Source organism: Aedes albopictus, chromosome 2 (genome assembly GCF_035046485.1).
Source record: "Aedes albopictus strain Foshan chromosome 2, AalbF5, whole genome shotgun sequence".
In the NCBI taxonomy this organism is placed as follows: Eukaryota; Metazoa; Arthropoda; class Insecta; order Diptera; family Culicidae; genus Aedes; species Aedes albopictus.
Genome location: NC_085137.1, coordinates 104,738,441 through 104,761,590, shown reverse-complemented (window position 1 = coordinate 104,761,590; position 23,150 = coordinate 104,738,441). Strand labels below are relative to the sequence as shown.

The following is a 23,150-nucleotide window of genomic DNA, read 5'->3' as shown; positions in this document are numbered from 1 at the left end:
AGGACCACCGGTTCTATTAGCGTTTTGTATATGGTGCATTTGGTGCGTGGGTGAATCTTTTTCGACTATCAGCATGTACTATGTTTTAGAGACATTCACCACCAGTCCGACCTTTGCTGCTTCGCGTTTCAGGCGGGTGTACAGCTCTGCCACCGTTCCAAATGTTCTGGCAATAATGTCCATGTCGACCGCAAAGCACACAAATTGACCGGATTTTGTGAAAATCGTTCCCCGGCTGTTAAGCCCGGCTCGTCGCATCACACCTTCCAGAGCGATGTTGAAAAGTAGGTATGAGAGTCCATCACCTTGTCTCAGTCCCCGGCGAGATTCGAATGAACTGGATAGTTCACCCAACACCCTTACGCAGTTTTGCACACCGTCCATCGTTGCTTTAATCAGTCTATAGTCAGCTTCCCAGGAAAGCCGTTTTCGTCCATGATTTTCCATAGCTCTGCACGGTCGATACTGTCGTATGCCGCTTTGAAGTCGATGAACAGGTGGTGCGTTGGGACCTGGTATTCACGGCATTTCTGGAGGATATGCCGTACGGTAAAGATCTGGTCCGTTGTCGACCGGCCGCCGATGAAGCCGGCTTGATAGCTTCCCACGAACTCATTCGTTTTAGGTAACAGACGACGAAAAAGGATCTGGGATAGCACTTTGTAGGCAGCATTCAAAATAGTGATCGCCCCGAAGTTCTCACATTCCAAATAATCGCCTTTCTTGTGAATGGGGCAGATTACACCTTCCTGCCACTCCTCCGGTAGCTGTTCGGTTTCCCAGATCCTGACTATCAGCCGATGCAGACAGGTGGCTAACTTTTCTGGGCCCATCTTGATGAGTTCAGCTGCGATGTCATCCTTACCAGCTGCTTTGTTGGTTTTGAGCTGGTGAATGGCATCCTTAACTTCCCTCAGCGTGGGAGTTGGTTCATTTCCGTCCTCCGCTGCACTTGCGTCGTTGTTTATTCCGTTGCCGTGGGCTCCCGTGCCTACGTTCTCCATGCCGTTCAGGTGCTGATCGAAGAGCTGCTTCCACCTTTCGATCACCTCACGTCCGTCCGTCAAGAGGCCTCCGTCTTTATCCCTGCATATTTCGACTCGCGGCATGAAGCCGTTGCGGGATGCGTTGAGCTTCTGATAGAACTACCGTGTTTCTTGGGAACAGCACAGCATTTCCATTTCTTCACACTCCGCTTCTTCCAGGCGGCGCATTTTCTCCCGAAAGAGGCGGGTCTGCTGTTTCCGCTTCTGTTTGTAACGTTCCACGTTCTGTCGAGTTCCTTGCTGCAGCATTACCGTCCTCGCTGCGTTCTTCTCCTCCAAAACCGTTCTGCACTCTTCGTCGAACCATTCGTTCCGTCGATTCCGTTCCACGTACCCGATGGTACTCTCTGCTGCGTCGTTGATGGCTGCTTTCACTGTACTTTAGCAGTCCTCTAGAGGGGCCTCATCCAGCTCGCCCTCGTCTGGCAACGCGGCTTCGAGATTCTGCGCGTATGCTGAGTCGCCGGTACCGTACATTGTTGATGAAGGAGAGTTTTGGGCGCAGTTTGACTATCACCAGATAGTGGTCGGAGTCAATGTTGGCGCCACGATAGGTCCTGACGTCGATAATATCGGAGAAGTGCCGTCCGTCAATCCGAACGTGGTCGATTTGAGATTCCGTCTGCTGTGGTGATCTCCAGGTGTAACGATATGGGAGGCTGTGTTGGAAAAAGGTGCTACGTATGGCCATATTTTTGGAGGCGGCGAAATCAATGAGTCGTAGACCGTTTTCGTTCGTCTGCTGGTGGGCGCTGAACTTACCAATCGTCGGTCTGAATTCCTCCTGCTGGCCTACCTGAACGTTCAAATCTCCTATGATGATCTTGACGTCGTGGCTTGGGCAGCGATCGTACTTGCGTTCGAGCTGAGCGTAAAATGCGTCCTTGTTATCATCAGTACTTCCGGAGTGTGGGCTGTGCACGTTTATTATGCTGAAGTTGAAGAATCGGTCCTTGATCCTCAACCTGCACATTCTTTCGTCGATCGGCCACCAACCGATCACGCGCCTCTGCATATCACCCATCACGATGAAAGCTGTTCCCAGCTCGCGTGTGTTGCCGCAGCTCTGGTAGATGGTATGATTACCTCTAAACGTTCGCACCATGGATCTTATTGTCCAACACACCTCCTGCAGCGCTACGATGCCGAACCCGCGGTGCTTCAGTAGATCGGCGAGTATGAATCCCAATGAAGTTGAGAGATCGGCAATTCCACGTACCGAGTTTCCAATCGCAAGTCCATTTTGTTCGCTGGGGTCGTTGCCGTTGGTCTCAGTTCGTCTGTTGCTGATTTTCCGTTACAATGGTTTTTTACGGCTGGCTCGTAGGGCCTGACACCAACCCCCTACTTTCCGGAGGACCATAGTGCACAGTTGAGCTTAGAGTCCTTCCCTGGCACTCGGACGTAGGTCAGACGCTGTTGTGAGCCGCTCCTTCTGGAGAACAGACGCTCAGGTTTGCCGAAGCCAACCCCCCCTTCCCTGTCAGCCTTCGACCAAATTTCCCACCAGGGTTGGTTACCCGATCTTCCCTAAGGTTGCTCATAGTTTCCGGCAGGTACCGCGTGGAGGTAGGGATAGGAGTTGCTGGGCAGAGGCTAGTGGATCACAATGGGATCTGAATTGCGCAGCATACCCAGCCTTTACCGTGCCGTGAAACCCTTTGATACACCCTGAAAAGGCTACTGAGATCCTCTGAATTGCCTCAGACGGTAGTATAGCGGACCATCATCAGTGAAAACTTTAGGCAAACAACCTTGGCCCCATGTCAAATGCTCAGGAGCAAGACCTGGTCTCGCGAACTAAGTTTCCACATCAAAGCAGTGAGTTAAATTAAGAAAAAAAAATCGTTTTTTTTTATTTTGTTTTTCGAAGATGAACCAGCAGCGGGCTGAAAAACTCCTTAGTAAAGCTAATAATAATAACATGATGTTTTTATTTATGCACCTCTTGTCCGTGGCATAGGAAGAAATCCAAGTGTATTGAAATAGGGAAAGTTTGAGAACTTTTGGTGTACTTTACGAAAAGTCGCAGCTCGTTGAACATTTTATGAAAAACTGAGAATGTGTCTTGAATATTGCATGGGGAACTCATTATTCATGGGCCAATTATACGTAGAACGGCAGTATATAGCCGAAACAAACGTACATTGAATCTGACCCAATCATTGAAATTCGGATGTGCATTGCTAAGATTAATCGTCAGGTGCAGATATAAGGGTGCCAGGTCAGCACACGTTGATCAGAAACGCTACGGTGAAAAGGTCCCTCATCGAGGAGATGGAAAACCGTGCTGTGCATATGCCGGAAAGTTCAATGGAGCACCGTCGATAACGCCTTCATCGGATGAGCTATGCACAATTGATCACAGATAACACCTGGAAGGAGATAAAGGAGCGAAGGAACGCCACAGTCGAGTAAAAACACTCGAAACCAAAGCCTTAGCTCATTGGCGTCATTCGACTAATAAGAGAAAGTTAACCATTCATGCAGACGGGATAAGAGAACATAAATGGACATCCTAGACAACGAAGCGAGAAAGCCGCAAAAACCGGCGATATTCGTGTTCTCTATGGTATTTCACGTCACCGTAGTGGGATTAAGATGAACTTTTTCGAGTATCGTTCAGCCATTCTGAATTGTACGACCAAGTTTCAGGCAAGTTGGCTGGAAAAATTCCCTGTGACGAAGAGAACAAACCTGCCGATAATACCCAACGTCACCCTATATGGGACTATTAGAATAACTAGCCACAGAATTCCAATATCGCGACTATTCGTGTGACCAACATCTAGTTTGCCACGCCCTTACAGCATCAGTAGTGGTTCTAGAAGTGTCAAATAAATTTTGTTTACCAAAACAAAACATCCTTTTTCAAATGGACACTTATAAACAATCAATAACTACAATTAAAGTTATTCAAATAATTAAATAGGAAAAGTGACTACAGCGCCATTGGAGTTCTAATGTATTTCTATTATGGGACTTAACCCGCAGATTCCGAAATGTTATCACACTTCACAAGGTCCTTTCGTAGGAAGTTAACATAATCCATTGAGGCGTGATTCTCAGGAAAAAGAAATCTCGGCAAAACAAAGGACCCAGTAACCGTTTGAGATTGTACAGTATTGTCTACCGAATTAAACCGGTACGTTATCTAATTGACCGTGCAATCAGAAATGATTTTGAAATAGCCCAATAAGTTTCTGGTCCAATACAGTTGAACGACGAAGGCAACACCTTAACCATAGGTAAACAGGCATAACACCTAGGAATATGATTGATTAATCAGAGCTGCTCGTCGAAGTGGTGCTTTCACCGCTCAGGCACTTCGCGCCTTCTTCTTCTTCTTTATGGCTTTACGTCCCCTTTGGGACTTGGCCTGCCTCGCTTCAACTTATTGTTCTTTGAGCACTTCCATAGTTATTAATTGAAGGGCTTTCTTTGCCTGCAATGGGACACGTTCGGTGTAGTACTAGATTTGTAGTAATGAGCTGAATTTTTGTTTGGTGAGAAGGTCAATTCTCCGTTTCTGCAATGAAATGGTGCAAAAAGCGTGGGTATTATGATTCCTTGCCTAATTTGATGCTGTTTGAGCAAAACTTTGGATAACTATTTTGTTTATATTGCAAGAAATGGAGAAATCAACAGCACTGTTGCCCAAAGTTTTGCTCAAACAGCATCAAATTAGGCAAGGAATCATAATACCCACGCTTTTTGCACCATTTCATTGCAGAAACGGAGAACTGACCTTCTCACCATACAAAAATTCAGCTCATTACTACAAATCTAGTACTTCACCGATCCGTCCTATTGCATGAATTTGTATATTGTGAGGCAAGTACAGTGATAAACTATGCCCAGCAAGTCGAGAAAATTTTCCCGACCAGAACAGGAATCGAACTCGCGTCGCTGGATTGGCGATCCATAGCCTTAACCAATAGGCTAATTGGTGACCCGCGGCACCTCGCGTCCTTCTGTTCTAATCTTTACGACTTGCTTAACAGCAATTCCGATAGTAAATATTGCTAATTAACTATTTGGTTATCTTTGCCAATAAAGTAATACACGCGTACATATTTTTTTTCGTTTGCCAGATCTGTTTTCCTGTGTTTTAACACAGAATACAGCCAATAACACCAGATAACAACTGCTATCAGCATATTCGTTGCGCTACTAACTTCGATAAGCGCTGTAAGTCCATTTGAAATGAATCTGCCGCTATTTCACGGCACGAACGTGATTTTCGCTAAATGAATACATATCTAGGCACTCTTATAGCTAACATGAACGTGATTTTTCGAACATTACACGCGAATCAAACTCTCTCAAGAGAGCGCAAACCCAGTCAGTGTATAACATCATCCGTGGAGACGCACCATTGTTTACCTAAGTATCAAGCGAACATCGATGGGACGAGAACGGCAGGTGAAATTTGTTTGAGAAGTCATCGAAGATTTATTGCAACCGGTAACTGTTTGTACACTTGTCGACGACCGAATTTCTGTTTCATTGCATTTCGTTGCAACTTAACGGCGTTTAAGCTCACTGGGAACTGCAAAAAACCGTAACCGAATCTGCATAAATTTGATGACATAGTAGCGGCACAGCGCATCGCATCGCGCAAGGCACCAGTACGCCGCGAACCATCCACGAGAACGGACCAACGGAACGGTTTTTCAAATTGGCGTGGCCTCTGTATTCGCAAGAAATATAGAAACGATTTTAATATCCTGGGCAGCTGTTGCCGGTGGTGTGTGGTTCGGATCGGTGATTATATAATCTTCGGTGACAGAGTGCGGGGCGTACATCTTAATTTAGTTGCACGCGGTGCGGCGTGATCGAGAACGAGTTAAGTCGAAATGGTACGTTATCAAACGGTGTCGGTCGACAATCCAAACTAGTGCTTCTTTAATTCGATGATTAAACGATATACGTTCTTAACTTGATGTGAAGTTGATTGAACACGCCGTGACAGTGACAGTGAAAAAAATTGCTTAGAAATGGGTCAATGTGACGAAAGGTTTCTCAGATTTATATCGCGGCTTGATTGCAGTGTGGAGCAGAATATATTTATAGTGAAGAGTTGTTTTAAATTTAGACGGATTTGTTTACATCCCGAGCAATGAGTGCGACCCATGCCAACCATGTTTTGGCTCTTGTTCAGATCGGCATTTGCAACATCATTTCATAAAGAATACGCTTGGGACGGTCAACGATATTCTAGTCACAAACACCGGGCATCCTGTGTTTTGTTTTTACTTTCACTCTCTAATCGTGTCCCCAGAATCAAGTTAGAGTAGTTAGAGTGTTTCCGTGATGAACTGATTAAAATGGTCTTAGGCATCATGAGTGCAAAGTATTGCCTTAATCGGTGGTAATCGCATAGTTAAGACGGTGGTGATCACGTCATGTAAGGCCAAAGTACAGCTGGAGTCGAGGCTCGATTCGTCCCAAATACAAGGATTTATTAAAGGAACTGGGGGCAAAATTCCTTCGCGCTATTTCACGTCAGCCGGTGGGTCGTTTCAAGTTTCGGTCGATCACTACCGCACTCGACCACGCAGCGGCGCCATATCGTAGTATGGACCCCACTACTGTTGCGAGCAGCTTACTGTTGCTCGAGACTATTGCCGAGCTACTTGACAGCATCTTCAAAATTGCCGTACATGCTCTTTTGCAGACGTATTCCATGTGACTACCGTTCAGCTGATCATCGATCATGACCCTCAGTTGTTTCAGTGTGCGCTTGGAATTGATTGTGCACCCGCCTCACCGCCTGTTGTGAGCACTGCATATTGTTTAGACTTGCGGTTGTTCACCACCACCATCTCTGTTTTGTGGTGTGCTAGAGCCAGTTGCCTTGACATCTTCTAACAAATTCCTCCAGGAACTCCTTCAAAGATTTTGTTAAGAATTCCTCAGAGGATTGGTCCTGCTTAGTTTGCAACTAGGCATATCTTCAGAAATCTTTCCCATCGATTTACCAGCGACTTCTATAAATGCATTAATATAGTTCTTCAAGTAGTCAATGAAGTATGTATCCAAATTACCTTCAAAAGTTTCTTTGAGGAATTCCTCCTAGGATTTTCTCAGGAACTTTTCACAGGCTTTCTTCAGAAATTCCTCCATGCATTTGTTCAGGATTTTTTCTTAGATTTTCTGGAAATTCCTCCAAGGAAATACCATCCTCAGTTATTTCGCTAGGTATGCGCTAGGTATGCGAGCAAACCTTCTAAAATTCATAAAAAATAACGAAGATTTCTCTAAGGATTCCCACAGACATTTCTCCTAGGGTTCTTTAAAGAGTTATTTAATGATTAATTTAAGAATGCCTCCTAAAGTTTCTTCAGGAATATCCTGATGGATTCTTTGGTACAATCTCCAAAGATTTTTTTTAGGAATTTCTCCAATGATTTCTTGTGGTATTTCTACAGGAAACTTTCAGGAACTTCTCTAAGAATTCCTTCTGAAACTTTCTTTTTTTGCAAGGTTTCTAGCTGCACTCTGAATAGAGTTGAAACCTCTACACTAGACCCGAAGATAGAAAGAGTACGTAAACTTTCAGAAGCAGTTTACCAGCCGTACGCGGAAAATGATATCCATTAAGACACTGTTGCAAACTCACTCAGAAAGTTACGGTAGAAGATTGGAAAGTTTTCAATTGGTCAGTCAGTCAGGATTTGCCTATGTAGTGTTTGTCACATGGTTTGTATTTGTCTTCTTGTTTGATTTTGTGGTATGGTTCAATATGTTTTTCTGCTTTTAAAGTCAGTTGTCGTATGTTTGTTTTTTTTTATCGAATTATCCGAACCCCGTGCCGTATGTAAAAACATAGTCGATCATGTGTCAAATTGTTTTCTTGATTTCGCTAATCGTTTTCTACTTCTCTGTGTTCATCTCTAGTGTCCTTAAATTGTCATCGGTCCAAGACCCACAGAAATATTTAATATATGTAACTACTCCTGATATGTTTCTGTTGGTGTCAAAATACCATCTAAGAGATAAACAAAAATACACCAAGCTGGTTATTTGATTTCAATAAAATTTAAAAATAATAAAGATTGCTTGTCAACTGTTATGTACCTCCTTACAAAAACCATGAAAAATATTTAAAATTCTTTCAATTGTCATATCGGTCCTACCTAGATAAGCCATGTTATTTTCTCAAGCGTCAACCTCTGTCAATGCAGTCAGTTTTTGTCCAAAATGTCACGTTGAACGCATTGGCGTCAACAATGCGTTTAAGTGTTCGCACGTTAGCTTCGAATCTATCAGCACAATGGGCCTTTTCATTTGACGTCTTAAATCAGCTGATTGTTCGGGCGTTTGACAGTTCTTCTATGAAGATGACACGTTCTTGTTAGCAGCTGTTGTTCAAGCTTTGTAAACAAATGCATGCACGGATCTGTCACATGAAAAGGCCTATGGATCAATGAAGCCAATTTTTCCAGCGTTCACCGCATGTCAACAGAGGCGCCACCGTATATGGACATTAACATTGTGACAGCAGTGCAATTATGTCAAACACACAAGGCTACGGTGGCGCTATCTGTTCATTCCATAGCAGTCGTTTTAGTTATTTTAGTGATCCATTAAGTGCTGCAAATCTCCTTCTCACTATTGATTCGACGGTTGATTTTAATTGCTATATTTAAAGAAAATATAACCAACATAGTGAAAATTCGAAAAAGCGACTATGACAATAATAAATTACTAATCAAAATCAACCGAGAAACGTGAGAGAGAAAGCTCAAACAACATTTTGAAGTCAGCTGGCTGTAAAAGGTTCTAAACCTGTCACAAATCCTATAATACCTTTATTAGGATTTGCAACGATCATCAAAACCTTCTCAAATCCAACCGACTTGGAGCTATTGCATGGGAATAGACTCTTTTGAGCCCTGGCTGTTCCTCCGTGTTTATCGAGCATATCTGATGCATGTGATCAGCCATACTCCATCTGATGAACCGATGGAGGCGCATTAAAAAGGTTATATGTTTCACTAAAGAACACTATATTACAATAAACAAAATGAAACTTCTTCACTTTAATACCGTCAACCCCTGCGAACTTGGCCAGGGAAGAATTCATTCTGAAAATTACTCATGTATTTTTCCATGAATTCCTCCAAAGATAACCTTAGAATTTCACACGATGATTGCTTCGGAAACTCCTCCAAGGATTGCTGCTAGAATTTCTATTCAGAATCTTTCAGCTCTACGGATTTTTTTAGGAACACCTTCAAGAATTATTTCAGCAATACTTCAGGAAATCTCATGTATTCCTACAGGAATTGCTCTTAAGTTTCGTTTGAGAATACCTTCATGCACGCTTTTGATAATTCCTCCAAGCATTTGCTAAGTAATTCCTCTGAGTATTTCCTTAAAAATTCCTTCAGCAGCTTTGCTGCAGTACTTCCTTCAAGTTTTATTTCAACAATTTCACCTAGGATTCTCTCATAAATTCCTTCAGGAATTTCTGCAGGAGTTCGTCCAAGGATTTATTCAGAAACTCCTTCACTAATTCTCTCGACAATTGATCGGCGTTAAATCAGACTGGACCATCTGTTTTTCAAAGATTTCCGGAAAATGACCTGCAAGCATTTGGGATATCAAATCAAGCACATTATTTTCTGAAATACCATGAATCTTTTATGAAATAAAACATCTATATCAAAATAACGTCGAAAATTTAGAGTTATCGAATTTCTTCGATAATTTTTACTGACCTAAAAAATCACGTGGTCCGACCAATTACACCAAAGAGGAATTTCTTCTCTCATTTTCCAGAAATCAGTAACAAGAGTACCTTCAGAAACTTCTCCAAGAAATACGTAAGGAATTTTTCTAAAGCTTTTTCATGAATCACTTCTAGTTTTCTTTTGGGAATTTCTTCAAGAATTATCAATACCTTCAGAGTAGTTCACAAGCTTCTAGGTGAGAGTGTGAGCCAGCTCTTAGCAATGATTTTCTCATAATGCAACTCATTTGAGTTGCATAATGTTCATAATGCAACTCAAACGAGTTGCATTATGAACATTATGCAACTATTTTCTATTATGCAACTCATTTCAGTTGCATTATGAACCGGTACGGAAAAGTTGGTCATTATGATACTGAAATGAGTAGTATAAAATAGAAATTATGACACTGAATTGCATAAAATTAACTTTTATTAGATTTACAACTTTCACTTCACCTAGCTACTAACATAATTTTGTTTTACACGTGATAGGTATTTTGAGTCTGTCCTTTTCCCGATAGTTTCTACTTCTTGTGTATATGTTATGTAGGTTTTAGGTGAATTTATTTCAATTAGATTGTAATTATCGGGTAAGTCGGTCGGGAGCAGTACTGAGACTCCCCGACTCAATAGCCTCAGGGTCGGCACGCTCACGTCACGGAACTCGCGGGCAGGGAACTCTCGCACTTAAAATAGGGAACCACAACAGCCTTCACGAACAACTACACTTTATTACAGTTTTTACTCTCCTGTATTTCTGGCACTTTCTTTCTTACTCCCTTTATCTCCCACTTTCTTAATCTAACCTGACCTTTTACGTTGGGGGCCCCTCTTCTGCAGCACTCCACCACTCCTGGTTACCTTCTACCTCTGCGTCCTGGGTATTGCGCGCGATGGCGGCGCGCAGGTCTCCGTACAGCTTCCTGGTGCTGGCGTACGCGATGGCGGCGCACGGTACTTTACACCGCTATCAGCGATGGCGACGTCCTACGGTTTGGGGTGGCTTGGGGTTGTACCGCACGGGCTCCTGAACCTCCTACGTGTTCCGTCCTGCCGATATGGTAACGGATCGGCCTTCGGCGAGTTCTGTGCCGGAATTTGCCCAGATGGTTACGGAGACACAGTAGGGAAATCGGTCGAGCACTTTTTCACCAAAAACGGCGGGGTTCTGTAGTCCACTTCTCTGACTCTTTTTCCACTTTTCAACTTTCTCGAATAACTCTGCATAAAACTTTCCAAACTTTTACTTCTGTCCAAACTTTCCAAACTTTTACTACTGTCTTAGTCGACGAACTCTGGGCAAGTGATAGCATACCGAGTCGTTGACTGCCTTGAGGTTCATGACCTCGTTTCTCGGTCATTGCCCTCTCCAGCCATCCCATTTCTCAATGGCTCCGTTACGCCACCCCTCATGGCCGCTCAATGGTTGGTAACCAGTCCATCTGGTGGTGGGTTTTCCAACTACGATGTGTAGCGTGCTGATGGTTGCTTTTAGGGTGGTGGAGCCTGGCCTTGTCCTGTCTAGCCTATCGGGAGCTTTTTAGCTGGGTGACACCTACACTAACCACGAGTATTACCTGCCATATTACATTTTTACATTTCACGCATCACAAATCACGAAGTTCTCGGTAACACTCACGACACAAAATAACCAACACTTACAAGATTTAGATTCGAACTTACTATGATAACTGTCTGTGAAACTGGTTTGACTAATAATTAAGTTAATAAGTTTAATATTACTGTAAACCTTACAATATTTAGAAAGAGAAAATTTATATGTATAATACACAGAAAAAAATATTCATGTAAAATTCAGCGGGAAATCATGCACATAAAGGGAATGCTAGAGTTAGTGCATATTTACATGAGATATCATGTAAAATTACGTTACAATCGTGTAAATTTCCGCTAATAGTCACGTAACCGGTTGGAGTCCATGATGGTTTACGCGATGGTTGGCGGAAATTTACACGATGGTAATGTAATTTTACATTATATCTCATGTAAAAGTGCACTAAATCTAGCATTCCCTTTATGTGCATGATGTCTCGCTGAATTTTAATTACATATTTTTTTCTGTGTAGGGGATTCACTTAACAGCGTAAACTGATTAAACTGATTAAACGTCGCGATCACCAAGGCAATCTTTGATTATTTCATTCGCATAATCATGAAACATTTCAAATAAGCAGAAAATCATGGCTTACGCAGCAATATAATCTGTTTAGTGAGAACCCCTAATGATCTTGTTACAGAAATTCTTCCGATTATTCGTTTAGTAAATCTATGAGGAAACCTCCATCAATTTTTGAAAGATTTCAAAAATGGTTCTGAAAATCCTTCAAGGATTTCTTTGACAACTCTTCCAAATAGTTAATCCGAAACTCTTCTTAGGGTTGCTCGATTTTTTTCCAATGTTTTTTATTAGGAGTTCCGCCACAGATTGTTTGAACAATTTCTTCAGGGACTGCTTTAGCACTTCCTTCAAGTATTCTAAGGACTCTATCCAAAGGTTTCCTCAGGAGCTTATCCAAGCATTGCTTTATGTATTTCTTCGATACTTTCTTCTAAAATTGCTCCGATTTTTTTTTCTGAAAATTCTTCAAGGATTTTTGCACAGATTCCTTCAAGATTTCTTCAGGATTCCCTTTTAAGAATCCTTCGGAAGATTCATTCCGGAATCAGTTTCAAGGATTTTTTAAGGAATTTCTTTACATAAGAGACCCATTAATGTGCCACGAAACACGGAAAATCCCACAAATATGGGTCACTTTTTATGCAGCCTAAATTTAAGAGTTTTATGTATCCATTTATTACGTGACGCTAAAATTGACATTTTTGACCACCCTCCCCCTAGGGTGGGGCTAATTTCATAAAATTTCTCCGATATATGATTTCCCGTGTGGAAAGTGATCTACTAGTCGAAATAAGTCTGCTGTACAAAAATGAGCGATTTCGGTTGATATTTAGGGGTGGCGCAAAGGGTTCAAGTGAAATTTTTGCTAGAACAAACTTTAAAAAAATATTTCAAATTTAATTTTCCAACTTATTTTTACTTAACTGTGTTTTGTTTTGTTTCTTACTTTTGCATTTTTTAATAGAAGTGAGGACGAATGATAACAAAACTTACTAATTAATTGTAAGATTAATAAGGGCATGTTGACCCTACCGGGTATTTTCATAGATTTCTATAAACGATTTTTTGAGGAATTTCTAGAAGAATCATTAATAAATTCTGGTGAATCTCCTGACTGGGATGCTTGATGGAAACTTTGAATGATTTTTCAAAAGGTTTCTCGTAAGAATTTTGAAGGAGTTTTATAAATCTCTATAGAAATTTTTAGAAGAGTTCCTAGAGAAATTCTTCGAAACTCCTGAAGGAATCCTTGAGAAAACTCCTAGAGTTGATGGATATTAAAGAATTCGTTGGAGGAATTCCAGAAGGATTTTTCGAAAGAATTCCTACAGAACTCCTACAGAAGTTCCCCTGAGATTTTTTAGAGGAATTTCTGTAGGAATCCTTAAAGATTAAAAAAAAATATCCAGTGGATTCTTTGGAAATTTCGTGGTGGAATTCTAGAATGAAGCTATAATAGTTAAATTTCACAGAAACTCCTTTAAAAATCCTTGCAGAAATTTAAAAAAGCGTTGCAGTAATTTCTGAAAGGAATCCTTGGAGGAACTTCTAATGGAATCCTTCGAAAAAAAAATCTTGAATGCTTGAGGAAATGCTAAGATAAACTTTTAGAGAATTCTCTGAAAATGTTATGTGAGGGAATAATTAAGAAATCCTTGAAGAATCTACTTTCCTCTGGCGGAATTGCGATGTAATTTCTTGGAAGAATATCTGATTCCAAAAGAATTATTGGAAATTTTTTTGTAGTATTTTTTCTTGAATTTCTTTACTCTAGTAGGATGTTGGGGTCAATATGACCCAGACAGGCACGCTGAACGAAAACTATGCCATCGTGGTGCAAAAAAAACTAACAACGTGGGAGGGTTAAGAATTCTACGGATGATCTTCTAGATGAATCCTCAGAGATATAATTGATAGAATCCCTGGTGGATTTCCTGAACATAATTTGTTCATTTAATGTTTCAAGGAACACTCGATGAAACCTGTGCAAGATTCTTTTGAAGTACTTCGAAGTTCTTTTGGAAACATTCTTGGAAACAACACTGTAAGAATTCCTGCTTAGAGAAATACTTAATGCCAGCGATACATTATCCACTTAAAAGATTCTTGAAGACTTATTATTCTTCAAGCAATATTTTTTTATAGAAAACGATAAAGCTATCTTTATCTAATTCTTAAATGATTACTTGATGCAATTCTTAAATAAATTGATAAAAATAAAATTTAGAAGAAAATCTTACGCTCATGGATTCAGCTCCGGGATGTAACCATGCAGAAATCCCCGAGGAAATTTATAAAGGAGTACATATTTTTTAACCTTCCGTCAGCCAGTTGGCCACCACTGTCAGCATCACGCTAATGTTGAGTACAAAAGATGAGATATTTTTAATGTCTTACATCTGTATTTTCATGGGGGCCCACCAATTTGACTCCGCACCGGGCCCCCAAATTCCTAGCTACGCCACTGCCTAAAACACCCCTGATAATTTCAAAAAACACCCATGCGACCCCTGGAACCCCTCTCAAACGCCCCTGAGCTCACCTCAAATGTCCCTGAGGCAATCTGAACCACACGGAAATCTCAGGCAACCCTTTAGACCCCTTGAAACTTCCCAGAAACCTTCGTGAAACTTAATGGGACTCCCTGAAAAGGCCCAGAGATTTCCTAAAGGTATGTGTGAAGATTTAGCATTAAGTTATAATCCACGAATAAGAAAATAAAAAAAATCCCTGCATGCCCCTGAGACCTCTCAATAGTCTTTGAAATCCCCTTAAACACCTGTGTGACTCCTGAAACGCCCTTGGAGCTCCTTGAAACCCTCTAAGACCACTTTAAATGCCCCAGAGATCCCCCGGTACTCTCAGAAACACGCTTGGAGCCCTTTGAAACGCCTTTGAGATCTCATGGAACCCCCTGTGATTTCTTTGAAGCACCCCTGACGCCCTCTGAAACCCCCTAAGACCCTTTGAAACGCCACTAAGATGTTCTGAAGCACCCCTGAGATCTCATGAATCCCCCTCTGGAACCCCTCAAAACCTCCTAAGGCGACCCCGAGACCCAGTTTAACGCCGCTGGGCCCCTTGGTACCCTCCTTGAAACACCCTAGGGTGCCCTCCTAGGTGCCCCCCCCCTCCTAAACCCTCTGAAACAACCCTGCAACCACCCTTTGATCTTCTCTATATTGTTCTCTAACCATCGTTGCCGTAGTTACCGCCATTACCCAACAAACATTATTGCTGTACAACGGCTAAACAAGCCGCTCTTAAGCTTGATTTGGCTGTATAAGCTGTTATTCTGCTGTCATTGTTGCTTGGGTATTACATTTTCTCATTATTTAATTTTTTTAAAAACACTTCACCGTCTTCAACCAGATGTTGTACGGTCTGAACAAGCACTAACATTAGACAACGGCCATCACACATAACACTCAGTGACTCAGTGGAGAATTTTCCGTTTGACGAAAAGTTTTCCCCGATTGGAGCGGGAATCGAACCCACATTCTGAAGCTTACGAAACGGCTAGACTACTGGCCGAATTTTCTTATGTACAATTTTAGTTCTGAGTAGCTCTCCCTCTTTTATTTAAGGCTTAAAAAGGGTGTAAAAATTAAAAATGCATAAGAATAACCTGCATTAACCCTAGTAGGATGTTGGGGTAAATATGACCCATATTGGCACGCTGAACGTACACTACGCGGAAATCCTAACATCTTAGGAGAGTTACGCTTCGTAAAAAAATCATTGTGTGCTATTTTAATTGAACATACCATGTTATGTACGTGAAATTCAAAGTATTAGTGTGATCCGCAATGGCCGGATTGATTTTCTTTTTCTACAATGTTTCATTATTTGTGGATGGCGCAGAATATACTTTTTTAGTCGTAAAATAAGTAGCCGTCAATTAATTGCACAACATAAATAGAAAACAGTTTCAAAAATTGTATGTTTTTAGTTACCCTTGAATGACCCATAATAAGTAACAACCTGACCCGTTATTGTTACATAGAAAATTTTGACCCATTATTGGGGTTTTGATTAGTATCCAATATTTTACTAATTTTTACCGTCTAAAGTAAATTACACAAGTAATTTTCTACGTAAACAGTAAAAAAGGGGGCTTAATGATAAGCATATAATATAAAAATAATGGAAATGTTATTTTTGTACGAGAATCTATTTATTTTATGAAGTGAGTGCTTTGAGTGACCTATAATTATGTAAAGAGTGTAGATATAGACAGATCTTTTTATATTACAAATATTCACATGGGTTATTAAAGCACGAGTCTACCTGGTATCTTTAAGTCAGCAGCACAAAACATCAGCTTAATCTTGCTATCTGTTTTTAAATACTAATATTTACCTTCCCCGCAGCATTTCACACCGGTTCAATGTTTACTACTCGCATTGCTTGCCTTCGGTTGCATTCTTGGGGCAAGTGGCTCCAAGATACTGGTGCTGGTGCCATTCCCTGCGCCGAGTCATTGGCTTTGGCTGGATCACTTTGTACAAGAGCTGCTGCAACGGGGTCACCAGATAACGGCTATTACCAACTTCCCCGCCAAAACATTCCATCCCAACTATACGGAGATACTGATCGATCCACCGTATGATATACCGCATTACTGTGAGTGTTATCAATTTAAAATTGTTCAGACTAATAAACTCAATTGTCTACAATGATTCTCGCCAGTTCCCATATCGGACATATTTAGCTCCAAATACAGCAGCGACTGGTCCAACCTGGTGCTGTACTGGAAGGCCGGACTGGCCACAACGCAACATGCCCTGGAGAATGCCAACGTGCAGCAGTTCATCGAACAGGATGACACCGACTTCGATCTGGTCATTTCGGAACAGTTCTACCAGGAGGCGTTCCTGATGTTTGCTCACAAGTACCGAGCTCCGATTGTGACAATCGGTTTGTATGATCTTGATTGAGCTCGTCGTCGTACAACTCCTCAAATTTCCACGTCGCCTATGCTTCTAGGTACCCTGGGATACGCGGACTACATGGATAGAGCGATGGGGCTGCTTACTCCGTGGTCGTTCGTTCCACATCCCATTTTGCTGTACGTGGATGAGATGAGCTTCAGCCAACGATGTTATAACTTTCTCATTTCGGCAACGGATGCCCTGATACGGAAGTACTACTATCTACCCAAGCAGGATAAACTGGCCAAAAAGTATTTTGCTTCTATTGAAGGTAAGTGAAGTTAAAAAAAGTTTTCGTCTCTGCTAATTGTTAAAGAAGATAGAGGACGAAATAACAACTATCTAGGCAAAAACTTTTTTTTTATTTTGTTTCGCCAATTTCTCTGAAATTCCAGAGATATTTAAGAATACTTTAATTTTATTGAAATTTGAAAAGATAGAAGATAGAAGATAGAAGATAAAAGATAGAAGATAGAAGATAGAAAATAGAAGATAGAAGATAGAAGATAGAAGATAGAAAATAGAAGATAGAAGATAGAAGATAGAAGATAGAAGATAGAAGATAGAAGATAGAAGATAGAAGATAGAAGATAGAAGATAGAAGATAGAAGATAGAAGATAAAAGATAGAAGATAGAAGATAGAAAATAGAAGATAGAAGATAGAAGATAGAAGATAGAAGATAGAAGATAGAAAATAGAAGATAGAAGATAGAAGATAGAAGATAGAAGATAGAAGATAGAAGATAGAAGATAGAAGATAGAAGATAGAAGATAGAAGATAGAAGATAGAAGATAGAAGATAGAAGATAGAAGATAGAAGATAGAAGATAGAAGATAGAAGATAGAAGATAGAAGATAGAAGATAGAAGATAGAAGATAGAAGATAGAAGATAGAAGATAGAAGATAGAAGATAGAAGATAGAAGATAGAAGATAGAAGATAGAAGATAGAAGATAGAAGATAGAAGATAGAAGATAGAAGATAGAAGATAGAAGATAGAAGATAGAAGATAGAAGATAGAAGATAGAAGATAGAAGATAGAAGATAGAAGATAGAAGATAGAAGATAGAAGATAGAAGATAGAAGATAGAAGATAGAAGATAGAAGATAGAAGATAGAAGATAGAAGATAGAAGATAGAAGATAGAAGATAGAAGATAGAAGATAGAAGATAGAAGATAGAAGATAGAAGATAGAAGATAGAAGATAGAAGATAGAAGATAGAAGATAGAAGATAGAAGATAGAAAATAGAAGATAGAAGATAGAAGATAGAAGATAGAAGATAGAAGATAGAAGATAGAAGATAGAAGATAGAAGATAGAAGATAGAAGATAGAAGATAGAAGATAGAAGATAGAAGATAGAAGATAGAAGATAGAAGATAGAAGATAGAAGATAGAAGGTAGAAGATAGAAGATAGAAGATAGAAGATAGAAGATAGAAGATAGAAGATAGAAGATAGAAGATAGAAGATAGAAGATAGAAGATAGAAGATAGAAGATAGAAGATAGAAGATAGAAGATAGAAGATAGAAGATAGAAGATAGAAGATAGAAGATAGAAGATAGAAGATAGAAGATAGAAGATAGAAGGTAGAAGATAGAAGATAGAAGATAGAAGATAGAAGATAGAAGATAGAAGATAGAAGATAGAAGATAGAAGATAGAAGATAGAAGATAGAAGATAGAAGATAGAAGATAGAAGATAGAAGATAGAAGATAGAAGATAGAAGATAGAAGATAGAAGATAGAAGATAGAAGATAGAAGATAGAAGATAGAAGATAGAAGATAGAAGATAGAAGATAGAAGATAGAAGATAGAAGATAGAAGATAGAAGATAGAAGATAGAAGATAGAAGATAGAAGATAGAAGATAGAAGATAGAAGATAGAAGATAGAAGATAGAAGATAGAAGATAGAAGATAGAAGATAGAAGATAGAAGATAGAAGATAGAAGATAGAAGATAGAAGATAGAAGATAGAAGATAGAAGATAGAAGATAGAAAATAGAAAATAGAAGATAGAAGATAGAAGATAGAAGATAGAAGATAGAAGATAGAAGATAGAAGATAGAAGATAGAAGATAGAAGATAGAAGATAGAAGATAGAAGATAGAAGATAGAAGATAGAAGATAGAAGATAGAAGATAGAAGATAGAAGATAGAAGATAGAAGATAGAAGATAGAAGATAGAAGATAGAAGATAGAAGATAGAAGATAGAAGATAGAAGATAGAAGATAGAAGATAGAAGATAGAAGATAGAAGATAGAAGATAGAAGATAGAAGATAGAAGATAGAAGATAGAAGATAGAAGATAGAAGATAGAAGATAGAAGATAGAAGATAGAAGATAGAAGATAGAAGATAGAAGATAGAAGATAGAAGATAGAAGATAGAAGATAGAAGATAGAAGATAGAAGATAGAAGATAGAAGATAGAAGATAGAAGATAGAAGATAGAAGATAGAAGATAGAAGATAGAAGATAGAAGATAGAAGATAGAAGATAGAAGATAGAGGATAGAAGATATAATGGCATTACTTTACTAAAAAATCCAGGCAGAATTCTAGTTGGAAATTTCTTAGAAATTAATGGCGGTATTCCCTCAGATTTTCAGGTGGAATTCCTTCAGATATCCAGGTGGAATTCTTTTATTATTCCATATGGAATTCTCTCAAAATTATAGACGAAATTATCTCGAAGACGGAAGTATTTCAGAATTCCAGGCGGAATTTTCTCCTATTTCCAGTCAAAATTCTTTCAGAATCCCAGACAAAAGTATCTCAGAATACCAGGCAGAATTCTCTAGGAAATCCAAACAAAACTCTCTGAAAATCTCAGACGGAATTTCGTCAAATATTAAGACGGAATTCTTCTAGAATTTCAGACGAAATTTTCTAACTGAATCTGAAGGAAATCTGATAGGATTCTAGAATTTTCCTCTGAATTACAGATGAAATTATCTCAGAATTCCAGAAAAAAAAATTACTTAAAATTTCAGGTGAAATTGTTTGTGAGTTCGCGACAGATTTCCTTCAGACTCTGAAAACTCCAAACTGAATTTTCTCAAAAATTTGGACAGAAGTCTCTCAAAATTCCAGATGCAATTCTATCCGAATTCCAGACCGAACTCTCTCGGAATCCCAAAATCTCTCAGAATTGCAGGCGAAATTCTCTCAGATATCATAACGAAAGTCTCTCAGAATTCCAGATGAAATTATGAAATTCTCCTAGAATTTAAAGTAGAATTCGCAAATGGAATCCATTTGGAGTTCCAAAGAGTATTCTCTCAGAATTTCAGGCGGAATTCCTTTGATATTCTTGGTTGCATTATCTAAGATTTCTAGAAGGATTCTCTACGAATTCCAGACGTGATTCTCTATGAATTTCAGACGGAATTCTCTAAGAATTCCAAAAGGATTTTTTTTCAGAAGGTCAGAATGAATTTTCTCAGATTTCGTCATCGATTTTTTTAAGATTTACCGATGGAATTCTCTCTGATTCCAGACGGAATTTTCTCAACATTTTAGATGGTATTCCCTTAGAATTCCAGATTAAATATTCTCAGAACTCCTGACGGGATACTTTTGGAATTTCAAACGGAATTCTTGCAGAGTTTGAAATGGATTCCTCTCAGAATTCCATACAGAATTCCCTCAGCAATTCAGACGAAATTCTCTCGGAATTGCACACGGAATTCTCTCAGATATCCAAATGGAGCACTCTTAAAATTTCAAAATAAATTATCTCAGAAGATCAGATTAAACTCTCGTAGAATTTCAGGTGAAATTCTCTCAGAGTTCTAGAAAGAATTCTCTCAAAAATCCAAACAACATTCTCAGAATTCTTATAGGTCTCAAATTTCCATACAGAATTTTCTTAGAATTCCAGGTGAAACTCTTTCAAATTTCCAGGCGGAATTCTCTTAGAATTTCAGATACAGTTCTCACAGAAGGCCTGACGATCTCTCAGAAATCCACATCGAATTGTTGAAGATTTTTAGACTGAATTCTGTCAGAATTCCAGACGGAATACTCTCGAAATTGCAGATGAAATTTTCTCTCAACTCCAGACTCTCTCAGAATTTCAAACGGAATTCTCTCAGAATTTCAAATGGCTTATTTTCAGAGTTTCAAAATTCTTTCAGAATCCTAGGCAGAATTCCTTTTGAAGAATTACGTGTGAAGTTGTCCCAGAACTACTAGTAGAATTCTCGCAGAATTGCAGTTGGGATTCTCACAGAAAGCCATTCAAAATACTTTTAGAATTCAACAAGAGTTCTGCTAGAATTTTCTCAGAATTTCAGGTGGAAAATTCAAAATTCAAGGTTACATTACGATTTTAAGACGATTTAGTCAACGAATTCCAGACGGAAGTCTTCCAGAATTCGAAAAGAATTTTTCGGAAGGCAAATTCTCTTAAAAATTCAGGTGTAATTCTTTCAGAATTCCAGACAGAATACTCTTAGATTTCCAGGTGGAGTGCACTCAAATTTCCACACAGAGTTCTCGCAGAATTCCAGGCGAATCTCTTTCAGATTTCCAGACGGAATTCTCTCAGAAGGCCAGACGGTATTCTCAAAGAATTCCACATCGAGTTCTTTAAGATTTTCAGACGGAAATCTCTCATAATTCTGGAAAAATTTTGTCTGAATTCCAGACGGAACTCACTCAAAATTCCACACGGAATTCTCTCAGCATGTCAAACGGAATTCTCTCAGAATTCCGGATGGCTTGTTTTCAGAGTTTCAAGTGAAATCCTCTGGGAATTACAGGCAGAATTCCCTCCGAATTACTGACGAAATTATCTCCGGAATAGCAAACGCATTTCTCTCAGAAGTCAAGGCGGCGTTTTCCTTAAATTTAAGATTGGCTTTTCTATGAATTTCAGTCGGAATTTTATCAGAATTTCAATAAAAATTCACTTAAAATTTCTGACATCATTCTTCTAAAATACTAGCTGAATTTCTCTAAGAATTCCAAACGGAATTCTGTCTGAATTCCAGACGAACTTCTTTCAAAATTCTAGATGGAGTTTTCTCAAAATTAAAGACAGCATTCTCTAAAAATCCATACGAAATTCTCTCTGAAATCAAAACGGAGTTCGTTCGGAGTTCCTGACTTAATTCTCTCAAAACTGTAGACGATATTCTCACAATATTTCAAACGCAACTCTCCCAGAATTCCACAAGGCATGCTTTCAGAAATCAAGATAGAATTTTCTCAGAATTTCGGACAGATTCTAAGGAGATGCAATACGAAATGTGAAAAGTAGAAAAAAAATATGAGCTTATTCTCAATCTTCCTCTATCATTACAGGTCCCGAGTCGTTCCCATCGGTTCACGAGCTGGAGAAGTCCATTTCGGTGATGTTGATCAACAGTCACGTGTCCACATCGTCACCCAGGCCTACAATATCCGGCCTCGTAAACGTGGCAGGGGCCCACATAAAGCCCGAAAATCCCCTTCCTGAGGATATCGAACGGTTCCTGGACAACGCTTCAGAGGGGGCCATTTTCTTCAGCCTCGGGTCCTACGTCAAAAGCTCCGATATGCCCAAGGACAAACTGAAAGCATTCTTCGAAGTGTTTCGTAACCTCAAACAGAAAGTGCTGTGGAAGTTCGAGGATGAGATCATGGTGAACGTTCCGAAGAATGTTATGGTGAGAAAATGGTTACCACAAAGCGATATTCTAGCGCACCGCAATATTGTGCTGTTCATTACGCATGGAGGTATGTTCGGCAGTCAGGAAGGTATCTATCGGGGAGTTCCAATGCTGTTCATACCATTCTATGGAGATCAACACCGAAATGCACTGAAAGCAGAGCGAGCCGGATACGCTTTGACGCTAAACTTTGCGGATGTCAATATCATTACCTTAGGCTCAAGAATCAACGAGCTACTCACGAATCCGACGTATACTCGGCTGGCCAGGAAGGCGTCCGAGTTGTTCCGTGATAATCTCGTTCCACCTATGGATGAAGCCATGCACTGGATCGAATACGTCATCAGACACAAGGGGGCTAAGCATTTGAAGGCCTCGGCGGTTGACCACAGTTGGTGGCAATACTTGATGTGGGATGTGATTGCATTCTACATTGGTGCTGTTGTGCTAACTATTTGGATCGTATGCAGAACCCTGAGAGCATTTAGGTCGGCGAAGCATAAACCAAAGGAACAGAAGCGGAATGTTCTGACGCCGAAGTCGAAAACCACCAAAAAAGTTAAAAATAATTAGAAATATATATTTTTCAAGAATTACAAAATCACGAACGTTTCATCATTGTATCT

At 39.8% G+C, this 23,150-nt stretch overlaps 2 protein-coding genes across 2 annotated transcripts in view; one reads left to right on the top strand and one right to left on the bottom strand.

Annotated features, from left to right (window-relative positions):
• The window catches only part of LOC134287690 (uncharacterized), a 303,954-nt gene that overhangs the window by 192,949 nt on the left and 87,855 nt on the right, over nt 1-23,150 (bottom strand). The window lies entirely within an intron of this gene.
• LOC109420537 (UDP-glycosyltransferase UGT5-like) lies at nt 5,456-23,139 on the top strand. The gene is made up of 5 exons (XM_062850182.1): nt 5,456-5,908; nt 16,303-16,555; nt 16,622-16,849; nt 16,919-17,134; nt 22,178-23,139. The coding sequence occupies exons 1-5, from the start codon at nt 5,906-5,908 to the stop codon at nt 23,095-23,097; spliced, it is 1,620 nt and encodes a 539-aa protein (XP_062706166.1). The 5' UTR covers nt 5,456-5,905; the 3' UTR covers nt 23,098-23,139.

Coding starts and splice junctions, on each gene's coding strand:
- LOC109420537 (XM_062850182.1), top strand. Junction 16,850..16,918: donor AGCTCCGATTGTGACAATCG/GTTTGTATGATC, acceptor CTATGCTTCTAG/GTACCCTGGGATACGCGGAC. Junction 17,135..22,177: donor GTATTTTGCTTCTATTGAAG/GTAAGTGAAGTT, acceptor CTATCATTACAG/GTCCCGAGTCGTTCCCATCG.